Source organism: Echinops telfairi, unplaced genomic scaffold (assembly GCF_000313985.2).
Source record: "Echinops telfairi isolate 266 unplaced genomic scaffold, ASM31398v2 ScPeMD7_5;HRSCAF=22, whole genome shotgun sequence".
Lineage (NCBI taxonomy): Eukaryota > Metazoa > Chordata > Mammalia > Afrosoricida > Tenrecidae > Echinops > Echinops telfairi.
This window is the reverse complement of record NW_022103901.1, coordinates 44,795,019-44,816,374: the sequence shown is the minus strand read 5'-3', so window position 1 is coordinate 44,816,374 and position 21,356 is coordinate 44,795,019. Positions and strand designations below refer to the sequence as shown.

Below are 21,356 nucleotides of genomic sequence, written 5' to 3'. Positions count from 1 at the left end.
GTACTTGAGTCAAGGCCCAATATTCATCTGCAACCTTAATTCTTAACATATAGATTTAAATACATAGATCTATTCCCCTCTCATTTTATATATAAATATAAATGTCCTTTACCTCCTGGTTCTTTCCTTTATTTTCCTTTTACTTTCCTCTTGTTCCACCATCATGTTTGGGTTTCATTGGGGTTTAGTAATTCCTCACTGCTACATTGTCCTTCATTAAGCCCCACTAGGCATCCTACACCCTTCTCTCCATTGATTTTAGTTCAGAAAGACAATATTTTTTGCTAGAAACTAAATAAGTTGACATTTGTATTCAATTTAACTCAATAAACATTTATTGAACACTGAACTATTTGGTTCAACCCCTAGCATCACATGAGTACATAAAAACATGAATGAAACAAAATTCCAATCCTCAGGCAGCCTATAACTTATGGAGGGAACAGTCACTTGTATACCTAATTCTAATGTAAAAAAGTATGTATGTTACCAAGGTATAGACAAAGTATCCCGAGGAGAATGACTTTTACTTGAGTCACACAGAGGAGGGGCGATGGTAGAGGGAAGAAAGGTATCATAAAGGTGTTCATATGAACTAATTTTGGCAATTCTGGCATAGCTTGATGATTCAAAAGACGAGTTTTGACAAAATCCATGTCCAAAAAAACCTTACAGTAATAGTCAATTCTCATGTAAGAATGCACAAAAAATTTCAAAAATTAGCATGGTATTAGTGTATGTAATAAAACTTAACAGAAAGCATGTTCTAAACCAAGGCATAAAGTTCTACATACGATAACAAACAGCTAGTTCCAAACAATTCATATTGTAGATATATGTCTGGGAGAATAGATAGGCTTATTAAGAATATCTCAGATTAATGTGAGACACAGAAATATATCTTATATTTCTCACTGCCATCAAGTTAACTCCAACTCACAGCAATGCACTAGGAGCCCTCTGGTATAGTGGGTTTTATATTCAGCTACTAATTGCAAGGTCAGCAGTTCAAAACCATCAGCTACTCCATGGAAGAAAGATGAGGCTTTCTATTCCCATAAAGATTTAGTCTTGGAAACTAATAGCGGAAGTTCTACCCCATCTTACAGGGTAACCCCACTATAACGCATCTTATACTCAGCTCATCTAGTTACTTAGACTTTAAAAACAGACAGCAAATAATTTATCCTCATGAAATGAGCAACAATTAAAAGATCGAGAAAAATTAGAGATGACACATGAAGTGAAAGTTAAATGTGCAATCTCAAGTGGACCTCGGGTTAATAGAAGGACAGAGAAAGAAGACGACCCTTGATGAGAGAGACGGACACGGTGGCTGCAGCCACAGGCTCACACATAACAAAGACGGAGGGTGGCACACGACCAAGTAAGGTTTCGTTCTATTGTACAAAAGGTCGATATGAGTTGGAACTGATTCTATGGCACCTAATAACAACATTGACATAGAATTCATGTACCATATAATTTAATGGTTTGAATATATTAAAAGAAGTTGTGCAACGTAGAACATTTTCTTTATTTTTGCACTCATTGGTTATTATCTCTCCTTTTCCCCTCAGCCTCCCTTGTAAAAACCCTAACTACGAACTTAGTTATTGCCTCTCTAGATTTGCCTATGTTGGATTTCATATAACGAGAACTGTAAACACAAAAAAATCCCAACAGCAGTAGCAAAATACGACACAGAAAAACCCCAATCCAAAAGAAAGCAGAAAATAATAAAAACTAGAACAAATTAAAAATGGGTCAAAGGGGGAAACAAATGATGTTAAATATTAACCTACACTATATTTGCATTAATTCGCTTATTTTATTTTAGAGAGTGTGGGGAAATTGGAATTTTTTTCCCTAACAGTTTTTTTTTTCCCCATCAAGAGCTTCTCTCTAGGAAACCACCTAACAGTTTTATTGGCACATAATTCATGTATCATACAGTTGAGTAGTTCAATCACTCAATCCTATCAAGGGGAATTGCACAATCATCACCACATCTATCTTAGTGCCCACCCCCCATGGGTAAATCACCTCCAAAATGAGTTGTGCAATCATGATCAGTTCTAGTGCTCCCTCCCCCTTCCACCTTCATTATTTATTTCCGAAATCAACTTTCCCTTCCCAATCCCCCAGCCCTGCATTCCCTACAACACCTTTATCAGTTATTACCATTATACATCCACTCCTGTGCTTCACAGCTGGGAAATCCAACAGAAGACAATGAAAAATAAATTGCACTAAGGTGGTAAGAATAAGCCCATATTAGTATACAGACAAAATTATAAATAATGCATGAGAGGGAGAAAACCCCCATCAACATTCAAAAAGTCAGGGAAGAGATTTCTGTCATGGAACATCTAAGAGATACATGCTCCCAAAACAAACTCAGGTTGCATCTACAGGGAGCTGAACTGGCCAAGTATCAAGTTCAATCTGGCATAATCAAGATTACAATGGTCTCTGTGTTGATAGTAAGGCAATTCAGAACTCTTGCTTTTGGCTATAGCGGATCTGCTAGTGGCTCAATCTTACTAGATACTCTGCGGATGGATTTGGGATTTCCACTGTCTTCCATCGCCTTCTACAAACTGGGCTTTCATAATTTTAGCTGTGATACTTTTCTCTATTTGAATTTTCTAATTGTCATTTTTGGATCACACACGCGGTGTGCTGCTTCTGTGTGGACTTAGTTGACTCCTTGGTTAGATGGCTGCTTGTTTTGAATACAAACCTTTAAGACCCCAGACACTATTCCAATTGATAGCCGGGCACCATCTACTTTCTTCACCACACTTTGCTGTAGGACCGTTACTTCAGTATCATTTTATGAAGGTGAGTATCACGCAGGGCCATGATGGAAGAACTAATTGTTGTTAAGTTGGAGCTAGAATTTAGTGTGAGCCCAGAACTCATCCTGGATCTATGCTTTTTTTCTCTTTTAATTTGCTGTAACTTGGGAATTAATACATATGTCACATCATTCCATAGCTCAGTCATGTCATATACAATTGCTTCCATAATCAGTCTCCAAACATACTTTTCCTTCCTGGGCTTCTTGATGTCATATCCTTCTTATCTCTCAAACCCTCTATCTCACCCCTGCCCCCAACTCATTATGTTTTCTTTCCCTATAGGCTCAAGGTCCCTGGGTTTCATTTATTGAAAAAACAAAGAGAAATAACATAGCTTTAAGAGGGTGACCCCCAATGGTGATGCACCTCTGAGATACACCCTAATATACAAAATATATCAGAATGGCCATGACAGGATTGCTGGAATAATATGTATTTTAGTATTGCATATAAGGCATTGATGTAGCAAGATCTTGTCTGCTGAACAAGGGTACAAACAGCAAGCCACTATGTGTTTTATGGCTTAAGTCCTCAAGTTTCAAGTGTGTCTGGGGTGGCATCCAGTTCACCCAGTTGGGTTCCTATCTGGGCTCTTACCAATGCAGCTTCTGGAGTATGCCATGAACCCTGAAGATGCACAATTCATTGTCCCAGTGCTCTATGGCCCCAGCCTGTGCTCTCGGATACCCCCAGATGTTCTAGGTCCATCCTGCCTACCCACTTCAAGCCATAAAGACCTTCCCCACATAATGTTCCTAAAGCATCCTCAGCTCTCCTCCCCTCAACCGACATGAACCTATGTTCCCCCCAAACTTGACTATTCCCTCCCCCCACTTCCTGTCTGCCCCTCCCATCTGTAAGCCTCAGCCCACTGATAGGGCCAGCTTCAGGGACCACTTCCAAGATCCACATGGCTGCCACTCAGCAGACAGCATCCCCAACTCTCCCGCATCCATTTCCTCCCAGCTGTCGTGAGGTGGCCTCCAGTCAAGTGACCTACACGATACTTAACTGAAGCAGATGGTGTGTGATTCATTGGCACTGGTCTGCCTCTGGTCCCCAGCCAGAAGACTGGATGGCTTGAAGCCTTGAGCTTGTGCCCGTTCCACTGCTTGCTCCTGTCTCTGTGGACTCATACAGTATTTGTCTTTTTGTGCTTGACTAACTTCACTCAGCATAATGTCTTCCAGTGAGATGTTTCATGGTTTCATCACTATTTTTTAGGGATGTGTAATATTCCATTGTGTGTATGTAAGAGAGTTTTTTATCCACTCTTCTATTAATTGGAATTTAGGCTATTTCCAGCTTCTTGCTATTGTGAACTATGCTGCGATGAACATGGGGAGCAAACATCTGCTTGTGATTGGTTTCTTATTTTCTTTGGGTATATGTCCAGTAATGGTATTGCTGCGGCATGTGGTAGTTCAACTGGCATCTGTTTCAGGTATCGCCATATTGCCTTCCACAGTGGCTGTAGGTATTTATAAGACCACCGGCAGTAGATATGAGTTCCTTTCTCACCAGACCTACTCCAACATTCGTTGTTCTCAGTTTTTGTTTTTTTTTAACTGGGGTATAGTAATGGGCATTAGCTGATATCTCGTGGTTGTTTTGATTTTCATTTCTCAGATAGTTAGTGACCAGGAGCATTTCCTCATGTGTTTATTAGCCGTTCATATGTCATCTTTTGTGAATCATCATTCAGGTCCTTTGCCCAACTTCTCAGGGTTACTCGTTTTTTTTCTTGCAGGTTTATAAAATTCTGTAGAATCTAATAATTAGTCCTTTGTCTGTTATGTCATTACTAGGTATCTTTTACCAGTCTGTGATTCCTCTTTTTACACTTTTAATAAAACCTTTTGATGATGACAAGTGTCTTATTTTTAATACTCCCCACCCTATTTTATCTTCCCTGGAGTGCATTCGTTGGTTAATTCTGATAGCCTGTGTATCCCTCTACTGGGTCTCCTAGCTTTATCCCAATTTTCTCATTGATGATCCTGAGAGCTCTGAGTTTTACTTAGGTCTTTGATCCACCTTGAGTTTGTTTTTGTCTACGGAGTGGTCTTGTTTCATTCTTCTGCACGTGGATATCCAGCTCATCCAATACCATTTATTGAAGGCAGCTTTTGCTTCCCATTTACTGTTTTGAGGGGCCTTTGTCAAAATCAATTGTCTGTATATGGATGTTTTTATTTCTGGATTTTCTGTCCTGATCCATTGGTCCGTGTATTTATCATTATACAGGTACCAGGCTGTTTTGACAACTGTAGCTTTATAGTAGGTTTTGATGTCAGGTAGAGCAAGACCACCTACTTTGTTCTTTTTGAGGAGGTTTTGGCTTATCCTGGGCTTCTCCCCACTCCATGTGAAGTTGTAGAGTGCTTTAGGTAATATTGACATTTTCAAAATATTGAGTCTTCCAATCTACGAACATGGGATGATCCTCCATTTGTGTACACCCCTTCTGGTTTCTTGTAGTAATATTCTGTAGTTTTCTTAATACAAGTCTTTAGTTTTTTTGGTTAGGTTGATTCCTAAGTATTTCAGTTTCTGTGTGGCTATTGTGACTGGTTTTGATTTCTTGATATCTTTTTCAGTATTCCCACTGATTGCTGCTTGTTAATCTCATGTCTTGCTGCACTTCCAAGCTCCCCTATTGTTTCCAGTAATCCTATTGTGGACACCTTGGGATTATAAACATATAAAACCACATCATTAGCAAATAGCAAAAGTTTCATTGATTCACCCAGTTGTACTTCCTAGATCTCTTGCTGTTGTCTTATGGTAATGGCTAGGGCTTCCAACCCAGGGTGGAATAAAAGTGGGGAGAAGCGACATCCTTGTCAGGTTCCCTTATTCAGTGGAAATGTTTTCAGCTTTTCTCCATTGAACGTAATATTGGCTATAGGTTTCTTGTATATGGCCTCTATTGTATTGAGAATTTTCCCTTTTAATCCTATTTTCCTGAGAATTTTTATGACAAATTGGTGTTGGGTCTTATCAAATGCTTTTTCTGCATCAGTTGATAAGATCATATGGTTCTTGTCTTTTTCTTGATAATATGGCAGATTAAGTTCATTGTTTTTTAAATGTTGAGCCATCCCTACATCCCTGGTATGAATCCTTCTTGGTCATGATGTATTTTTTTTTTATATGCTGGATTGTATTGGCCAAGATTTTGTTGAGGATTTTTGCATCTCTGTTCATGAGAGATATAAGCCTGTAGTTCTCTATCCTTGGGGGATCTTTGCCCAGTTTTTGGTATCAGGGTTATGTTCACTTCACAGAATGAGTTTGGGAGTTTGCTGTCCATTTCCATGTTCTGGAAGAGTTTGTGTAGGATTGATGTCAGCTCCTCTCCGAATGCTTGGTAGAATTCTCCTGTGAAGCCATCTGGGCTGGGGCTTTTTTCAGTTGGGAGTTTCTTGATAATTTAGGAGAGAGTGTTTTTCTAAGTATTTGTTCATGTCCTCCAAGTTATTGAGTTTGTTAACATATAGCCTTTCGAACTACTATGTTATTAATCTGACTTCATTCAGGTCTGTTGTGGCTCTCCCTGTTTCATCCCTAATTTTTTTATATTGGCGTCTGCTTATTCTTTTCCTTTAAGTTTCCTAGTTGTTTGTTGATTTTATTCATCCTTTCAAGGAACTGGCTTTTTTTTTAAAACCAGCTTCTGGTTTTATTAATTTTCCATTGTTCTTCTGTTTTCTACTAAATTTATTTCTGCTCTTATTTTTATAATTTCTTTTATTTTGCTGTTGGAGGGATTATATTGTTGCCTCTGTTCTAATTGTTGGAAGTGCTCTGTTAAGAAGGTGATCATGATTCTCTCAAATATTTCATGTGTGCATTTATTGTAATAAAGTGATCTCTGATCATTGATTTTGCTGCGTCCCATAGGTTTTGGTATGTTGTTATCATTCTCATTAGTTTCTAGGAATTTCCTAATTTCCTCTCTTATTGAACTATTACTCATTCCTTTTTGATAAGTGAGTTGTTTAGTTCCCAAGTTGTTGTATTTATTTGTGTTTTTTCTATTATTGATTTCCAGATTAATGACGCAATGGTTGGTGAAGATGGTTAGAATAATCTCTATGTGTCTGAATTTTCTCATGCTTGCTTTATGTTCCAGCATGTGGTCTATTCTAGAATATGAGCCATGTGCCTTGGAGAAGAATGTGTAGTATTTTCTGATGGATGGAGAGGTCTTTAAATATCTAGGAGGTGAAGTTGATCAACTGTCTTGTTCAGCTCTTCTGGTCCTTTATTGAGTTTTTTACCTGTTGATCTTTGAGAGTGGTGTATTAAAATCACCTACAATCATTGTTGATCTAGTGATTTCTCCATTCATCTCTTAGAGGATTTGGTTGATGAATCTCAAGGGTCTTTTATTGGGCACATTAAGTTTAATATTGTTATGTCTATTGACCCCTTGAATACTATGTAATGCTCATTCCTGTCTCTTGTTATCTAATGTACTTTGAGGTATATTTTGTCAGAGATTAAGATTGCCGCCCCTCCTTTCTTATTTAAATTGCCATTAGCTTGGTAAAAGTTTCACAACTTTAGACTCGCAATCTGTTTGTTTGAGATGTGTCTCTTGAAGGCAGCAGATTGCTGGAGTTTACTGTCTAATCCAGTCTGCTACTCTTTGTCTTTGTATGGGTGTGTTTAGCCTGTTAATATTCAGTGTAATTACATCCAATTCAGACTAGATGCTGTCAACTCCTACTTATCTGTGCTTGGTATGTTCCTTTCTTACCCTTGTATAGAGTGTACAGGTGTGGGAGGAGTTTATTCTTGTCTTTGTTTCTCCGTTCGATCTGTTATGTTTTGAGTACTATTTTGAGGGTTTGGGTTTCTGGGTATTGTTACACCCTGTGGTGGTGATTTCATGTTCATGTCCTGTGGTTGTTGGTTTTCTGCCCATAAAGAACTGAATAGTATCTTTTTGTAATGCTGGATTTGTTTTAACATAATCTCTAAATATTTCCTTATTTAAGAAAACTTTTATTCTCCATCAAATTTGATGGGAAGTTTTGCTGTATAAAGGATTCTTGGGTTGTAGTTATTGTTGTTCAATTTTCAGAATATGTTGCTCCAAGTTCTTCTTTCCTGCATGATCTCTGTGCAGAGGTCTGAGCTTATTCTTATCTGTTTATCCTGATGTATAACTGCTTTTTGCTTTCTAGTTGCTCTCATGTCTCTACTTTTCCTTGAAGTTGGATATTTGACTACTACATGTCTTGATATGTTTTGGAGAGGGTTTAATCTAAGTGGTGTTTTCTCTGCTTCTTGGATGATTATTGTCTTCTCCTTTGTCATACTGGGGAAATTTTCTTACAAGAATCCCTTTACTAATTACTGTACTTAACTATAGGCTTATTTGTTTCTTCATGCTCAGGAACCCCCAAAATTCAAATATTGTTACACTTCATGGACTCTCCCATCATCCTCAGGCTCTCTTCAGTTTCTTTTGTTTTTTGTTTGTTTGTTTGATTGCTTCTCTTATTTAATTATGCTTGGTTATCTTATAGCTCCCTGATTTGATTTCCCATTTCTTCCATTCTGTTGTTGAGATCTTTCACCTTATTCCTTAATTTTGCTACCTCATCTCTGAACTCTTGAATTTCCCTTCTGTGTGAGGACTTTTGTATCTCTCCTTTTTCATCTGTTTTCATGATTGGTTCCCCTAATTTCTTGTATGACTCACAGCAACATTTTCTTTAATTTTCTATCTTACAATTCAAGGGCTGCTTATTCTGTGCAAACTCTTAAGTTTAGGTCAGGAGTCCTCAAACTTTTTAAACAGGGGGCCAGTTCACTGTCCCTCAGATCCGTTGGAGGACTGGACTATAGTTTAAAAAAAAAAACTATAACAAATTCCTATGCACACTGTACATATCTTCTTTTGAAGTAAAAACAAAATGGGGCAAAAACACCTGTCGGGCCAGATAAATGTCCTCAGCCAGTCGCATGTGGCCCGTGGACTATAGTTTGAGGACCCCTGGTTTAGGTCATCTTCAGTAATTGATTTTTGTTTCTCTACAATTTTTGTGGTAGCTGTTGGTGTTGGCTGTTGTCTGCATCACACTGTGGATGAATTGAAGTGCTGCATTGGCTTCTGTGAGTTGTAGGGAGGAGGGGCTGGCTGTATAGTTTAGGGGAGGATCAGCTAGGTGCTGGAAAAGGTATTGTGTACATATGATAAGAGCATGTTAGTTGGGTGAATAGGAGAAATAGAATATAGGGGCTCAGGAGTGTGTTTTATTTTGTAGTATTAATCTTAGGAAGCCTTTCTGTTAAGTGTGATAATTTTTAATGAGGTGGGGAAGAAGGTTGTGAGAGATAACATTCTCACTTGGTAAGTTAGAGGAGAATGGATATTGTTGAGGTGTAGGAAGCAGGTTCAAGAGGTTGTAGAGGTTGGGGTGTGTGAGGTAGTTACACAATCTGTTTTCAACATGAGACTATTAAGGATGAAGGGGTAGAGTTTAGCCTGTCAATCAGTTCGCAGCTTGATGACCTTATTTGGAGGTGCTAAGGAGATAAATAGCTCACTGGAGGCCAGACACACACTCTCTGCTTGGTATTCCTGATGACAAGACACATGGAGCCACGCTAGACCCTGGAGCTGGAGGAGCCACATGGAGACCCAGACCAAAGCTGAGATGCTTACATTGCCACTGGATCTGATCCATAGGACTTTCCACCCAATGGCCTGTGATCTTCCTGCATTCAGCATCATTGCATGTTTTTGTGATTCTGAAGAGGGATTTATCTATTGGGATCGGACATATGGGCTAATAACAGACATATGGACTTGATCTGGACTGGGCTAGGATGTTTTCTCAATATTCAATTGCTCTTGTATATAAAGTTCTTTCTTTTACACATATGAATGTCTGAATTTGTTTCTCTAGTCAACCCAGACTAACACACTAGGGTATATTAAATCTGCCAGAGTCCCTCATTGACACTAGTAAATTATGAAAGGGAGAGCTGCCCTTCAATTATTTGAGATTATAACGGAAAGTCCCTTTATATTAGATTGCTGAACAACTCAGAATTTTCCACTTCTCATGTATGGTCCCGGAGTGGATATAAGCTATTGTAGCTGGAGCCCTAGGGAGGAGGGGCTATTGATGGTCTGGCTAAGGCCAGTGGGGCTCCAGGCTCACTGGTTACCTCATCAGGGGTGGGGAAGGTCACTGAGTAACCCTGATGTGTGGACTTCCAATTCCTCTAGTGAGGAAATGAACCCTCTTTCTCAGAAGCTAATAAGAATAAATCTAACAACTACTTGGAGTAGCTACATCATGGATTCAAGCAATGTCCCTGTTTTACCGGGGCTGGTTCGCTCCCTGGAAAGCTGGGGTTATCTATCTGGAGAATTTAGTTGCCTCCTTGCTATTAGGGGAGTATGCAGGGCCTTGGCAATGGGAGTACCCCAACTGGGATTCGGATCTACTGGCTGCAGAGGTCTCCAGCATCCTGGGCCTCCAGCGTCCTAGGCATCCTGAAGTTCATACAGATGTCCTTGTGATACCCAAAGGGTCAGATTATCCTGGGCCTCCTCCCAGCCCGGAGGGGGAGAGGTGGCGGGGGTGAAGGGGATATATTTGAGTGGTGCAGCCGGGAGATGGGGGTGGTGGTGGTGGTGAGGGTAGGCCGCCGGCAGGGGGGTGAGGGGGTGGGAGCAATTCAAGGGATTGAGGTGCACCAGTCATCAGGGCAGGGAATCGTGACATGTATGGAGGTGGGGAGTGATTTCAGGGAAACGGCACGCAGGGGTTTCCAGGGCCGGGGAGAGTCAGGGAACACTAGCTGTGTAACACCGGCATTGGGAAACAATAGGGATTGTGGTGCATAGGCCTGAGGTGTGGGGAAACCCAGGGAGATGAATGTCGTGATGAATACAGCTGCTAAGTCTGTGGAGAATCCACCAAAAGGTTCCCGAGGCTCTGCAAAACCAGGGCTCAGTCCAAATCCCCCAAATTGGCCCCCTCACCCACAGATCCAGTGACCAGTCGCATGGAACTGCAGATGGGTATGCCTACATCAGTGCCATCTTCCCAGAAGTCACTAATTCACTTTCTGATGTACTCTGAGGGAAAAAGCTTTTCACACACCTGATCAATGAACCTCGGGAATTCAGTGGAGGCTTAATCTGGTCGGGTCTCTGCAAATGTATTCGGGGCTTTCACTGTCCTCCATAGCCTTCTGTAAACTGGGTACTTAAAATTTACACTCTGATCCTGGATTTTATTATTTACAATCCTTGGAATACACGGCTGATATGCTTCTTCATGTGGTCTTATCTTACACCTCATTTAGATGTCTGCTTGTTTTAAGACAAGCTTTTAAGACCCCAAACACTATTCTTTTTGTTAGCCAGGTATCATCTGATTTCTTCACCACATTTTGCTATAGCACCCAGGTCTTCAGTAATCACTTCATGAATGTAAGTATAATTGTCCGTATAGCTTGATTTTATGCTTGACCAATTTCAGATAAGAGAATTTGGTAAAATTCTTAAAGTTCTGCATCACTAACTTTTGTGGTTGTGAATAAATCTCAGTAACAGTTGTATTAGCTGAGCTTCCTTGTAAGGGTATAGATATCATCCCATCACCAACTTCAAGACAGATCCTAAACTGTTCTTTTTGGCAAAGAATGTAACAGCATATCCTCTTGAATCTGTCATTCTTGGCATAGTAAGCCGTATGACTGTCCTATTCAGAATGGCCAGGATTAGTTCACTTCAGCTCCCGAAGGCCTAGGGTACTAATCATTATATGTTCCGTTTCAGATTCATTTCACAAACATTCCACTTTCCAATTATTAATGGATGTTTGCAGCTGTTTCTTTATATTTTGAGTCACGCCTCCATAAACTGAAGATCTCAAAAGCTTTACTTCAGTCAAGTTACTAAAGCTGACTCTAATTGGAGGAAGCAGCTCTTCCACGGCCCTATTTTGAGTGCCTTCCACGCCCAGGGGCTCACTTGCCAGCACTATATCTGACGATGTTTGATGGCTATTCATAACATTTTCGGTGGCTAATCCATCAGAAGTGGATAGTCTACTCCTTCTTCATAATTTGTTGTTAGTTTGGAAGCTCTGATGAGAACCGTTCAACTATGGTGACCCTGCTGGCATTGGAAATACCACTGACATAGTTTCCAGTGTCATGGCAACACTCAGGCTGCCATAGTATGACAAGCTGGCAGGTGAGTAGAGTGCAACAAATAAATGTGACAAATATTCATGTAAAAAATTACTGAAAACGAGAAAACAGCATACAGTACTAACGTCACACTATACTGTGAGCCTAGAATAACAACATCAAAAAGAAGGTGCCCTGGCAGTGTACGTTACATATTGGGCTGCTAGCTTCAGGGCCAGCTGTTTTAAACTACCAAGTACTTCTCAGGAGAAAGGTGCCACTTTCTGCTTCCATAAAGGTCTGGCGTCTTGAAGACCCACAAGGTCAGTTCTACCCTGTCTATGAGGGCCACTATGAGTCAAGAGAGACTCGATGACAGTAAGTTTGGGGCTTTTTAATAACAAACATACTTTCGCATTGTGTTTCATTTCAGATTAATTCATAAACTATCCTCTGTGATAAAGCCATGAAGTCACGGTGGTATCGTGGTTACACATTGGGCTGTGATTCACATAGTCAGCAACTCAAAACCACCAGCAGCTCCGTGGGAGAAAGACTGGGCCTTCTACTCCTATGAAGAGCCAACGTCTCAGAAATCCACCGGGGGTTGCCATGGCTCAGCACAGACTCGATGTCAGTGAGTTGAGAGTGCTATAACCTTACATTTACTTTGAAAGTCAGCAACATTTCCCTCATTCCCTTTCATCTTTAAAAACTATGAGATGGCCAGAAAGAATAAAGGATCACAGGAGAAACAGTTAATACAATAAGGATAAAATGAGATAATCAGGCTCGGCAGAATTTCGTGTGAATTGGAAGTAAACGTAATATACAGTGAAGAGCAACCTTAAGAAGTAACGCCGTGGAGGGTCTCGAACCCTAAATGGTTTTGTCTTTATATACACTTCTTTTTCCAAGGCAGTTCTAATAGTAAATGAGAAAGAAAATCACGCTCCTTTCTGTGGGGGAAAAAATTCATTGACATCATTCTTTGATGCTAATGGGTTGCTCTTATCCACCTGTTCAAAAATTACCCATCAATGTCTGATCCAAAAAGTAAAAGTACTGACTTGTTTTCCAACCAGGAAATTGCTGACTACTCAGCAACACTGTCAATTCTCCTTGTCTGGCTCAAAAAAGAGAGTCAATAACAAGCCCATTACCTCTTGAATTAGTTTAAAAATTATGTATGTTTCTTTCATTTTAAGTTGAAGAGTTCTCATAGCTACAAATTGGTAAAAAGGTCAAATTTTCTGGAGTTACATTTTTTATGCTAACTCAATAACCAGTGAGTAAATTGTCACCATGAAACTCACCTTCATTAAGCAAAAATAATATTGAATCTCTAGCTCTCTGGTTAATACAACTTTTGGAAAGAATCTTGTACCCTCCTTTTTATCAAAGTATATAAGTTACATTAATTCTTATTGATACCTGAGTAGGTAGATACATCAAACAGTATAACATCCCACAATTGTTAATACTGGTAATAACTAATATCCTAGTATGCTATTTAAATATGGTCTCTGCTGCATTTAAAAATGTTGAAAACTAAAATAGTGACCTCCTAATATATCCAAGAGCCCTGGTAGTATAGTAGGTTATGTGTTGGGCCACTAACCACAGGGTCAGCAGTTCGAAAACACCAGCTAATCTACCAGAGAAAGAGAAGGCTTCCTGGTTCTGTAAAGATTTATAGCTTCGGAAACCCAGGGGAAGTTCTCATCTTGTTATATAAGATCGATGTGAGTTAGAACTGATTCACTGGCAGTGAAAGTGAACACTACAGCAATATTTCTTTTGATTTATATTATATAGCCGATAAAGAAAATGTATTTCTTTTTAGAGTTTATCAGGTTTAAATGCTAATTGGACAATGACCACTAACTTTTATGAGTAATGCTATCCTTTTGATGTAAGCTTGTTAGGAAAAAGACAATTTTGGTGAGAAAAGGCCAGGAAAATTGTGCCAAGGAAATTTTTCACAATGTATGTGCTCATTATTTAAAGGGCTTTCCTATGACAATTTCATTGGGAAAGTTTATACCATCCACCCTACAGCTGATTTTGCACCTTCAGACATTTTTTAAAATAAATCATTTTATTGGGGCTCTTTCAGCTCACATAACAATCCATACATCAATTGCACCAAACACATTTGTACATATGTTGCCATCAGCATTTTCAAACATTTTTTCTGCTTGAGCGCCTCTTTTTTCACCTCCCTCCTTCAGACTTCTTTTTGTTCCCAGAACTTAGAAAAAGAACGTAATTTGAATTCCTCAAGGATGTCAAAATGACCCTTCGGACATGGAGTCCATTGAAGAGTGGAGACCTCTTCAAAGAAGTGCTAGAGAGCTGCACACACCACCTTCAGAAGGGTATAGACCTAGATGAAGGCTATGTTGAGAAATCACAGCTTCACATCTTGCTATTTTTGTTTCTTAAAGGCTTAAATGCTATATAGCAATATTTTTTTACTTATGCTTGATAAAGTATAAGTAATATTTTTTCTAATCACCATTTCATTACTTGATTCTTTGCAGAGTTTTAGAAACATTTTATCTAGAAGTCAATCAATGTCTCACTGCTATGGAGTCATGCTCTCATAGCCACTCTATGGGACAGGGTAGAACTGTCCGCGTGAGTTTCAGAGACTAACTCTTTTTTTTAATCGTTTTATTAGGAGTTCATACAACTCTTATCACAATCCATATATACATCAGTTGTATAAAGCACATTTGTACATTCATTGCCCTCATCATTCTCAAAACATCCACTCTCCACCCAAGCCCTTGGCATCAGCTCATTTTTGGCCATCCCTCCCCACTGTTCCCTCCCTCATGAACCCTTGATAATTTACAAATTATTATTTTGTCATATCTTACACTGTCCAACGTCTCCCTTCACCTACTTTTCTGTTGTCCATCCCCCAGGGAGGAGGTGATATGTAGATCCTTGTCATCGGTTTCCCCCTTTCTACCCCACCATCCCTCCACCTTCCTGGTATCGCCAGTCAGACCACTGGTCCTGAAGGGATCATCCGCCCTGGATTCCCTGTGTTTCCAGTTCCTATCTGTACCAGTGTACATGCTCTGGTCTAGCCAGACTTGTAAGGTAGAATTGGGATCATGATAGTGGGCGGGGAGGAAGCATTTAGGACCTAGAGGAAAGTTGTATTTTTCATTGTTGCCACACTACACCTGTCTGGCTCGTCTCCTCCCCGAGACCCTTCTGTAAGGGGACGTCCACTCTTAAAGGGAGTACAGAGCCAGGTCTTTCTCAGCCAGTAAGTACCAATTCAACACTAAGTAATGGTTCCTCTATAAAATAATCACAGATAGCAAACTTATTTTAATAAAAATTTTCCACTGACCTGGTGCAACTACATTCACTCTGATTTTCTTTCTTGCTACCTCTTTTGCAAGAGCACGTGAAAATCCAATTAGTCCTCCTTTACTGGCACTGTACACAGACTGGCCAGAATTGCCTTTTAAACCAACAATACTTCCTAGGGAGCAAGAAAAAAAAAGTAAAATGTAAACAAATTAGTTAGGCTTTTGGAAAATTCTGATAATTTATACTACACAAACAAAATCATTTTACCATATCTGTTGCTAAAATCGGAACTATTAGCCACTGTCATCTGAACAGTAAGACTCAGAGTCCAGATATTAACAGAAAACAGGATCTGAAAAAGATTGATCTAAAACCTCAGAGGCTAACAGGGGCTTGAGAGTTGATACTTTCAGTGAAAACCTGTTGTTAAGTGCCATGCAGTTGGTCTGACACATCACAACCCAATGTACAAGAGGTCTTGTGTCATCCTCACAATCCCTGTTACACTTCCACCCATTGTGCCACCACTGTGTCAGCCCATCTTGTTGAAGAGGTACCTCTCTTTCCTTGACTCCCTGTGTTAGCAAGCATGATGCCCATCTTCATGGATGAGTACTTTCTGATAACTTATCAAAAGCACTTGAGTGGAAGTTTCACCATCATGGCTTCTAAAAGGATGAGCTGTACTTCTTCCAAGATATCTGTGTTCATTCTCTGGCAGTCCGTGATCTATTCAATATTCCTTGTCCATCCCATAATTCAAAGCATTGATTCTGCCTCGTTCTTCCTTATTAATTTTCCAGTTTTTGTACACATACAAGGCAAGTGAAAATACCCTACCTTGGGTTAGGCATACCTTGTTAAGTGTCATCGAGTTGATTCTGATCCACAGTGAGCTTACGCACAAAAGGAAACACCGCTCAGTCCTGCGCCATCCTCACAACTGTTCCTGTGCTTGAGCGCCTTGTGGCAGACACTCTGTCAACCCATCTCCTTGGGGACCGTCCCCCTCTTCACTGCCCCTCTGCTTTATGAAACACGATGTCCTTCACCAGGGACTGGTCGCTCCTGACAACATGTTCAAAGTGAGTAAGATGAAGTTTTACCCTCCTTGCCTTTATGAAGCACTCTGGCCTTATTTTTCCAAGACAGGTCAGTTGGTCCCTCCAACAGTCCATGATACCTTCAATATTCCTCTCTAGCACAATTCAAAAGCATCGATTCTTCTTTGGTCTTCTTTATTTAAAGTGCAACTTTCACATGCAGATGAGGCAAGTGAAAATAACATGGCTTGGGTCAGGCACACCTCATTCCTCAAAGTAATATCCTGTTTTTCAATACTTTAAAGAGGTCTCGTGCAGCAAATGTACCTAATGCAACTCGTCTTTGATCTCTTGACTGCTGCTTCCATGAGCACTGAATGTGTCAAGACAAAATCCTTGACAACTTCAACCTTTTCTCCATTGATCGTGATGTTACCGATTGGTCTAGTCGTGAAGATTCTGGTCTTCTTGACAATGAGTTGTAATTCATTCTGGATGCTGCAATCCTTGATCTTCATCACTGTCATACCTTAGTCCTCAAAACCAAACCAAAACAAACTATTGGTATCAAGTCTTTCAACTCACACCGCCCCTACAAGACTAAAGAGAACTGTCTTTGTGGATTGCTGAGGTGGAGCAGCTGGTGCATTTGGACTACTGGCCTTACAGTTAGTAGTCGCGTGCATAACCCACGATACCACTACATACCATCAGTCTTGTGCAGCAGGTTGCAGATGTGATACAGTGATTCCGTGGACAATGATTTGGATCCAAATAAAATGAGATCCCCAGCAACTTCACTCTGCCCTCCATTTACCAACACGCTGCTGGTTGGTCCAGTCGTTAGAATGTTTGTTTGTTTTATGTTAAGATGTAATCCATACTGAAGACTATAATCTTCAATCCTTACCAGTAAGGGTTTCGATTCCTCCTCATTTTCAGCAAGTAATGTTATATATGTCATCTGCATAGCACAAGTTGTTAATGAACCTTCCTCTTCTTCTGATAAGGCATTTTTCTTCATATAATCCAGCTTCTCATCATTTGATCAGCATACAGATTGAGTTAAAACACAACAACAACAGCCAAACTCACTGCCATCAAATTGATTCTGACTCACAGCAACCCTTATCGGACAGGGTAGAACTGCCCCTGGGGGTTTCCAAGTTCCTGTGTAACTCTTCACAGGAGTAAAAAGCTTCATCTTTCTCTTGAGGAGCAGCTAATGGTTTCATACTGCTGACCTTGTGGTTCACAGCTGATAGGGAATCACTGCAGCACTCAGACGCCCTACAAATTGAATGGCATAGTGAAAGGACACAACCTTGACGCACACAGTCCTGATCTGAAACCAGGCCGTTTCCCTCTGTTTTGTTCACATTGCTCCCTTTTGCTCTCTATATGTTGTTGTTAGGTACAGTTGAGCTACAGAAATGATATGCACAACAGAATCAAACACCGCTGGTTCTTTGCCACCCTAGCACCGAGTTATACTTGAGCCCAGCTTCCTCTTTTTGATGATCAGAAACTTAGCCAAGCATGATGTCTGTTTCCAGGGACTGGACTCTCCTAATACCATGCCCAAAGTCTGCAATGCCAAGTCTCACCCTCTTCACTTCTAAGAAGCATTCTGCTTGTGCTTCCTCCAGGACAGCTCTACTCATTCTTCTGGCCGTCCGTGGTATACGCAACAGACTTTGCCCACACCGTAACTCACAGGCATTAATTCTTCAGACTTCCTTATTCATTGTCCAGTATTCGCATGCATATGAGGCGACTAAAAGTACAGTGGGCTGGAGTCAGGGCAGCCTAGTCCTCAGTCCTCAAACTGATATCTTGACTTTAATACTTTTAACAAGTCTTTTTGCAAAAGATGTGTCTATACATAAGGGGGGTTCAAAAGGTTGTGGAAAATGTCCATCATCTTTCAATCCCACCGTTCCACAAGCTTACTGAAACCACCTTTATACATGTTTACATGAACACAAAAAGTGTTTTTGAAGTTTCCATCCTTTGCAATGTTATCCATAATTCGGTGTGGTCCACACAGTTGAGTGCTAATGCATAATTAATAAAACCCAGATAAACATCTTTCTGGTATTCTCTGCTTTCAGCCAAAATCCATCTGACATAGCAACGCTGTCCTCATTCCATGTCCTCTCTTGAGCCCAGCTTGAATTTCTAGCTGCAATCAATATTTAATTATCTTAAGCAAAATTTTACTTGCAAGTGATATTAATGAAATTATTTGATAATGTCCTTATTCTGGTGAGTCATCTTTCTGTGGAATGGTACCAATATGAATCTCTTCTAGTGGCCTGGCAAGAGATCTATCTTCCAAGTTTCCTGGCATTGATGAATAAAAAGAGGACTACTTTAATCTGAGGAGGGCCAGATATGGTAAAAATCTGGCAGGCAGAAACTAAGAACCAAGAAAGTGAAATAAAAGTTACATAATTTTAAGAATAACAATAATTCAAATATTAAAAGTATGCAAACAAATTCTTACAGAACAACAGCGAACAAGTAATTTTCTACACCACTGACCTATACCTAGGACATAAAAATTAACAAAGAACCTCAGAGAATCTTTTAAAAGGTAAAATTATTTTAGAAAAAAGAAAACATTCCAAGTACTTTTTATAGTACAACCAATATTCCGAAATGAAGATATTTATCTATGTTATTATATATGATGGCTAGTACGTGACAAGGAAAGAACGTTAAAAGAGAAAGAGATATGAGACAGATGAACAGACACAGGAGTACGTGGGGAAAAGAGTGGCTCAGACAGACAGAACAGGAAAGAAAGATCGGGAGAATGACCAAACAGGAGTCTGAGGAGCCTCTGCTTTCTGACACACAAAAGATCCCACAGTAAGTGGTACCCTCTGCACTAGCAACAGTTTAAATTAGTCCTTTGAATACAGTGAATCTCAGCTTACTCTCATCTATCTATTTTTATTTGGAAAGATGCCCGGGGGCACAGTGTACTAAGTTACAGGCTGCTAACTGAAGGTCAGCAGTTCAAACCCAGTAGCCACACCACAGGAGAAAGATGAGGCTGTCTGTTCCTGTAAAGATACATAGTCTCTGAAATCCTAAGCACCAAATTCTGTTCTGTCCTCTGTCTACCAGGATTCTATAAGTTTTTATGGATAAAACTTCACAGAATATATATATTGAAAGGAAGAAGTAAGTGACTTGGGCTTCTTGGAGGTTCTGTTTTCCAATACTCCTAAAAGGGAGATGTCTTAGAGGTGACGGAATACACCCTATCTTATTATGTGACACATGCAGGATCATGTGCCAACTCACAAGAACCCAAAGCCAGTAGCTGGCTGGGTTAGAAGAAAAAGGCCTACTCACTTACTACTCGCTCTCATAAGTAAAAAACTGACTCAGCATTTTTCAGGATAAGTGTGGGAAAAAAGAGTTCTTTTAAAATTCCCCCATAGTTTATTAGCACAGTATTATTTCCTTTTCTTATTTTCAAAATAGGAAATCTTTTAAATTCTGGTTTAGAAGGCCATTTTGGATAATTAAAAAATAAATAAAAAACCTTCATTTTAATGGAACAGCACCCCCCTTTTGTGGCCTTTTAGGGTATTACCACTGACGTGAAAAGGCAAATAACCTACCACTATTTTCTTTTTTAATTTAAAAAAAAATTATTTTATTGGGGGCTCGTACAATTCTCATCACAATCCATACATCCATCCATTGTGTCAAGCACATATGCACGTTTGTTGCCCTCATCATTCTCAAAACATTTGCCTACCACTCTACGCCCTAATATCAGTTGCTCATTTTCCCCCTCCCTCCCCAATCCCCACTCCCTCATGAACCCTTCATAGTTCATAAATTATTATAGTTTTGTCATAAGTTACCCCCTACCACTATTTTCAAGTAATCAAATCAAAATAAAATTTCAAGTTATTTTGCATTTTAAAACTTGCAGGCGGGGACAACACCAGAGACACAGTGTGGGAATTGCACCCAATCTGATCCCGCCACACTGAGGCAAAACTTGCAGGCACATGCTATGTAATTTATCTGCCAATGAGTAAAATAATCTGTCACTATCCATTCAAAAAAATCTTTTGAAATTACTTTATTCCATATTTTTTATTTCATCGTTTAGCTCCAAGCTCTAAGCTCACCGCTCTTGAGTTAATTGTGACCGTATAGGACAGGGTAGCCCAGCCCCTGTGGGTTTTTAAGGCTGTCACTCTTTATGGGAGGAGAAAATCTATTCTTTCTCCCATGGAGTTGCTGGTGGTTTAAAATGGCTACCCTCAGGGGCACAGAGCACTAACCCACAAAAGGGAAGGGTATTGTTTATATCTTCACAGAGAAAAAGGGATCAGACTTCAACCCAGTGCTCCAAGATGTGAATGCAACATGCCGGCGTGGAGTAGGGAACCAGTGGAGAGATCTGGGAGGCCGGCCCCAATCCCAACTATACGTGGACACCTGCCCCTCCCCCCAGAATAATTTATTTCAAAGGACGGCATTGAATCTACAGTTCCGGAAGAGGGACATATCTGATTGGAGCACACGCGAGCAGATGAAGGGGGAAGAGGAGAGAGTGGAGCACATCCTGGCCCACCAGGCCATAAGGACGATATTCGCAATTAGAGCAGCCAGTCCACAGAGAGGACCACATGGCCAGCCCCACTATGAGACATGACGCCCATCACTGACCCATAGTCCTACAGTGGAGCTCAACCTGGCCCACCAGGTCCGGAGGACGAGATCCCCGCTCTGAACAGTCAATGCTTAGAGTGGACCATATGGCTGGTCCCACTACAAGACATGCCGCTCCTTGCTGGCCCAGTGCCCTAAGGGGGATAACACTGGAGACTCAGTGTCGGGACTGGCCCAGACTGAGCCCGTGACACCGAGGCAAACCACTAAAGGCGCGCAGCAG

The 21,356-nt window shown here is 40.3% G+C and overlaps 1 protein-coding gene across 2 annotated transcripts in view; it reads right to left on the bottom strand.

The window, feature by feature from the left end:
- Window positions 1-21,356, bottom strand: part of CBR4 (carbonyl reductase 4) — a 39,039-nt gene that overhangs the window by 4,212 nt on the left and 13,471 nt on the right. Inside the window, exon 4 of one of the 2 annotated variants that reach the window (XM_004705867.2) lies at window positions 15,418-15,552. The exons of the other annotated variant lie outside the window; for it this stretch is intronic. Within the exon in view, the coding sequence (XP_004705924.1) occupies window positions 15,418-15,552 (135 nt within the window). The remainder of the gene's footprint in view (window positions 1-15,417; window positions 15,553-21,356) is intronic. 2 annotated transcript variants of the gene reach the window in all.